The 5992-nt window shown below is 45.3% G+C and overlaps 1 protein-coding gene across 1 annotated transcript; it reads right to left on the bottom strand.

Moving 5' to 3' along the window:
- Window positions 1–1229: 1229 nt before the first annotated feature.
- CCR75_006798 (uncharacterized protein) lies at window positions 1230–3143 on the bottom strand (the record flags this gene model as incomplete). Its single annotated transcript, XM_067964865.1, has 1 exon — window positions 1230–3143. One exon carries the CDS (start codon window positions 3141–3143, stop codon window positions 1230–1232), a length of 1914 nt encoding a protein of 637 aa, XP_067817205.1.
- Window positions 3144–5992: the final 2849 nt, after the last annotated feature.

Raw genomic sequence — 5992 nt, 5'->3', positions numbered from 1 at the left:
TTTATGGATAAGAATTCAGGAAATTACTATTTAAAGTAATTTCCTCCAAATATTATCTACCTTTTGGATAATATTAATTAACAATCTTTTATTGTTAATTTCATGTAACGATACACCCCGTTACAATTAGCGCATATAATTAAGTGACTCTTTGAGTCTAGAAGTCTTCCTCTGACTTAAAGAGCGAGGTAGCTTCGCTACAAGAGAATCGGTTTTGTGGAAATTTCGATGGGAGTTCTGTTGAAGTAGCGTTCTCGTACTCCTTGATTAACGAGTAGGAAATACCATTTGGAGTATTTGTCTTACCGACCCACCAAAGCGTTTGTCACCGTGAAAATTTAAGAGGACGACCTCGTCCACATTATACGATATTACATTTGCCTGAAGCCGCTGTTGACATTAAATGCAAAGGGACATACGAGAAACCATATCGATCTAAAGTTTATGACTTCAGTCACAGGCAGAAAAACTGATGAAATTAAAACTACGCCAGCGACGTCATTGTTCGTTTCAGCGTCAATGAAGCCTGCAACTACATTTCACAATTACATTGAGCGATTTTTAAGAGTTTAGAATGCTTTGACGGTATGTCGAACGTCACCAGGTCCTACCTAGAGCTCAGAGCCTCCAATAACGGTACCTTATCTGATCCAGAAGTATACAAAGAAGTAATTATCCAAAAAGCATCTCGGACGATTGGTGCAACCGAAGTGTGATCCTTTACAGTCGCGCTCAAAATCCGAGAGCAGCTGATAGGTTACTGACTTGTTGAGCATAGTGCCAACATCCATCCGTGCTGTCAACTTCGGCTGAATCTGTTCCGCAAATGCATTGAAGCACTAGTTATTCGAGTCAGGCTTAATGCCCATTCTATCCTTCAAAGTTGGTAGCTTTACTTTTGCAGAAAGCTGCAGTGTGTGCTCAAATAAGTGGCACTGAGCACCAATGCCGGCACTATTGATCGTAAGCAAATCCTTGTAGTACTGTCCGATAGCTTTCAGATACGTAAGCATCTCATCGCGTATTTGCTCGCGACCGTCAGCCACGATGCTTACATTATTATATCAGTCTTACAGTTTAAGTCGATAGAATGGTAATTATGGTATTATAGACCACGCAGTTGTTACAATAAATGTGAACAAAAATAAAGAACTTGATCTAAAAAAGGTAAAAATATGCTGACGAGCTGAAGTCGTCGATCTTCACCTCCAGCAGCTGTAGCAAAGGGATCAGGCCACTGGAAGAACGGGATCGACCACTGGAAGAGCGGAATCCGTCACTGAAAGAACGGGATCGACCACTGGAAGAGCGGAATCCGTCACTGAAAGAGCGGGATCCGTCACTGGAGCGGGATCCGTCACTGGAGCGGGATCCGTCACTGGAGCGGGATCCGTCACTGGGGAAGCGAGACCCGTCACTGGGGAAGCGGAATCCGTCACTGGAGTAACGGGAACGGTTGCTTCTGAGGAAGTGGTATCGGCTGTTGAAGTAGCAGAATTTGTTGCTGCAGCGGCAAGATCGGCTGGTGGAGTAGCAGCGTATTGCTCGTCGGAGGGACCAGACGAATCAGATGCAGACGAAGTGGCATCAACAATTATGTCGGCTGTCGCCGGACTGGCAGTAGTCTTTATGTCCTCCTCATCGGCGGAAGAAGGACTAAGATTGGCCTCACCCGAATCATCATCTGAGGCATCTTTATTCGTTGAAGCGTCAGATGCACCCGTAGGCGTCATGGATGGATAATCAACTGATGAAGAAGATTTCCCCGAAGACGATTCCGTTATTGGCAACTTGCACTCGGTGCCCATACTTGTCGACTCAATCACGAGCGACTCAATCTCTTCGTAGTGCAAACCTACCGATGTAATACTGTTATTAACGGGTTTGGACGTAGGCAGCCAGATGAAATCAGGGTGATTCGCGCGAGCCTTGTTTATCCACTCCCCGCCCAAAATCAAATACGTCGAGTCGGTCTCAAGAAGATATTCGTAATCAACCGAAGTTGTTGATTTATCCACGAGGCCAGAGGCAACGAGAGGTTCGTTACTACCAGATTCGACAATCCAGCTAAAGCGCGTCGTCACGGCAGCAATTCTAGTAGCGGCATCATTAAACGGATATTTGTCGACTTTAAAATACTTTTTCGCCGCGGCGGCGGGACTCATCCACGACAAACGAAGGATTTCATAACTCCGGACAGGTTGATTCCATACTTCGTTACCGGCAGTAATGTCGATTACAAAGGAGCTATTAAAACGGCCTATAATATTGGTCACGGCAATGTGAAAAAATCCAGGACTGATGTCGCGACGGCGCTGATCTAAGAACCGCCCGTACTCGTCCGTACCATTCATGATTGTGTCGTTTCCGCTGAAACGAGAGCCTGTGAATACGGTCGGAATCTTGGAGCCGTCGTACGCAAGGGTGATTAGAGCCTTAATATCGTACGGCTCAAACACAGTGCCATTGCGTTCCACGGGACACGATGGTTCAGCCTCAAGAATCGCTGCTGGTGCCCAAGCATGACAGATACCGAACCAAGTTGGGATGCAGTAACCCTCTTTCTTTCCTGTCCGTTTCGCGCATACACTTGTATCCTTTAGGCTCAAACAGTCTTCCTTTTTCGTACACTTTCGTCGCTTGTTCTGTGAGTCCACTCCTCGTTTTAACGAAATCGCATCCATCAATGCTGTAGCATCGTAGCCAAAAGCCTTTGCGTATAATTCCGCCGGACTGAGTTTTCCCTTCGCCCAGCGATAATTAATACTATCTGCATACACTGGCCAATAGCTGCTTGGCCACGGAATTGGGTCGTGCTGACTCTTCACAGGTAGCTTCGTGATATCTAACTCAAGTTCCAATCCAAATACTGACTCGAGCTTATCCATGTCTGCTGTCTTCGTCAACTCAAGTCGACGCTCCATCCGTTTTCCATGTGCCTTTCCGGGGAGAATCTTTTTTTCCAAAGGTATCGAGGTCGACGTCGCGCCAGCTTCACGGAATGCCCCGTAGCCAGGAAATGATTCGTCCATAATTGTTAATACTCGCCCAGTGTCCGACACGTCCGTTCCGATCGGCACAGCCTTCACCTGTCCTGCAGCGAAGAGCGCCGCAAGTCCGCACACTTGAGTTAGTGGCACCATATTGAAATTCAGTATTAATGCTGTTTAAAAATAGGTATGTGCCGCGTGGTAGGAATGATGCTGATCCGCTTGCTGTTCAGCGCGCGGTTTGTCGTTTGTGCGACAAGATGTTACAAGCGCCTGAGGGAGATGCCACCGAATGGCAAACGAATGTCCATTTTATTTTTAAATTCCAGGTGGCGCTATCATGAGATCGGATCACTTTATGGTCTTAAATACAACTCATCAGCTGGTAGCGGATAAGCGAATTTCCAAGGAAAGTAAGAAACAATTTGTCGTGCAGTGTGTAACGAAAAGCACTGTTTTTCCGCGAGCAATTTACCTGATTTCGCTTACGGCGCTGTATTTTCTTGTTTTACGTTATTTGTGGTGTCACACCATTTGACAAATAACTTCAAGAGAAAGCTGCACGAATTTCGTTATTTGCAATGATTTGAAGCAAATGAACGATGCACACGGAACATGGACAAATGCTTTGCAAGACTTCATCGCCAGACCGAGATTCTTCTTGCGTGTTAAAAGTATAAGGACATAGAAAGCCTACCCGCACTAATCAATCCTATCTTCGTAATTGCCATTTTACGGTTCTTGCAGCCGTAAAATTGACACGACTTACATACTCAGCGTTTCGACGACAGAACACCACGTTGTTGTCTTTTAATGAGCTGCAATTTGTCTTAAATGCTCACTTTCTTCACAGCACCGTGACGCACGCGCTAAGCCTCGAACAACACCATCGTTGTAATGGGTGTATCGTTATATGAAACTAATACTTAAAGGTTGTTAATTAATATAATATCTAAGAGGTAGATACTTTTTTGGGAAGTATTACTTTACATAGTAATATTCGAAAAGCTTATCCATTGGTAGATATAGACCATTATATCTACTTGCTCTGCGGTCCAGTCAGCGCTGGACGCGCGCAAAGAGACAGACAGATAAGACTTTATCACATGTTTTGTATTAGGTTATAATTGAGTTAGTATTGAATAGATAGAAACGGAATAGCTTAATTATATTTTTAAATACAGTTTTTAATTGACCCCTTTAAAGCAAGTGTTTTAAAATGAGGCTTCCTCTGCACGTACTAGTCTACGTGAAGTGAAGTGAGGCACCACTCGCACTGAGGCAGTGCGAAGTAGATTTGAAATGAAGCAGTACAAGTCAGTAGTGCCCCGTTACACCTGGTAGCACTTTGTAGTCCGTCCAAGGACCACAGTTCTATCATCTAAGGACATATTAGATGATAATGGAAATACGCATCACGTTTCGCTTGATAGCTACTCTTTTCTAAGTGACATAGAAAGGAGTGCGGTCGAACGAAAGAATTCGACCGTAGGGAATGATGCCACCGTGGCCATGCTGTCGGGTTTGGACAGAGATGCCCTCCATTCTGCCATCGCCAAGTGAATACAACACGAAGTTGACGAGGCGAAGGAGAAGTAGCCTTGATTAATCATTAGGGTTCTCAACAGGCAGAACTGTTGAGGTTGCAACAGGTAGAACTGTTGAGGTTGCAACAGGTAGAACTATTGAGGTTGCAACAGGTAGAACTGTTGAGGTTGCAAAAGCTACAACCCCCCCCCCCGTTACCTGGGATGACGCACACGCGTCGTCGGGAAAGTTTAAAGGGAGACATCTCTAAGTATACGGGGGTCGAAGAGGACTCCCTTTCGAGGTGATTGTCGAATCGGACGATGTTATAAAGGCTCGCCACATCGTCGTCGAGCAAATGCAAGTCGCATTTGCTCAATTAAATTTGGCAGGTCGTGCCAAAACTTGGGCACTAGGCCTCAAGTTGCGCGACGCATTGGTCTTTGGCTTGCTAGAAGCTGTTAAAGCCCGGCTCAAACAAACGTTTATACAGGCTAGGGCTGAGTTCAGAGGTCGATCGGAGCTTCTGAAACTCAAGCAAGGCAAACGTGAAGTTCACGCTTATGCTCAGCATATACGACTCTTAGCGAGTTGTATAACGAACAATCCAGTTCATGAACACACGTAAATAACGGTTTTTTTGTCATGCAAGTTCGTACGGATGGCCCCGTAAGTACACCTAGCGGGCGACATCCAAGGAAGATACCGGTTGTCCAAAAGGGACAAAATGATGATTCTAGGTCGAGTAGAAAGTCGACCGTTGAGGACCCGACTGTGATAGCGCACTCACATTTGGAAGACGTTGAGGAAATATGCCCACGTACTTGAGGAGAAAGCTACTGAAATAGTTAATGCTGAAGTGACTAGACTTCAGCATCCCAAGGGGTTAACCCCTAGGCAGCCTGTCGAAAAATCCCAGGAAGAAACCGAGACATTGAATGTCTTATTTAATGGCGGATGAAGAGTAGGCGCTTATACTCTTGATCTGTATGCGCCTCCAAAGTTTTCTTCGGAGATAACTCAATTACAAACCCTAGAACCCAAGCGGTTCTTGAGAGATCTGCATAGTGGTAGAATCAAGCAGATCTGCGCACTCGTCACAGAGGACGAATACGTAACAGAAATTCAGCGGTAATTTTTTCAAGAACGAACGTGTTCTCAGCAGCTCATCGATGGACGAACGCGTCCTCGATGTGAAGCTTCGGGTTGAGAGATATACTACTCTTTTTTGGGAGTCACTTAAGACATATCCTTTGTACAAAGATTTGATTAAAATCAAAGATGTATTCCCTGAAGCAGTTCCATGCAAATTGCCTAAGGATGCACTCGAAATGAGATCGGGCTCAAACCGGGCTCGAAGTACTGTGTCATGAAGCAGTGGCCACTGCCTCGTGAACAAGTACTTGCGATCGATAAATTCATTATCGATCGAATAGAAGCGGGCCATATAAGGGAGTCAACCTACACACATAGCT

The sequence above is a fragment of the Bremia lactucae genome, linkage group LG3, assembly GCF_004359215.1.
Source record: "Bremia lactucae strain SF5 linkage group LG3, whole genome shotgun sequence".
NCBI lineage: Eukaryota > Oomycota > Peronosporomycetes > Peronosporales > Peronosporaceae > Bremia > Bremia lactucae.
This window is presented reverse-complemented; position numbering and strand designations above follow the sequence as displayed.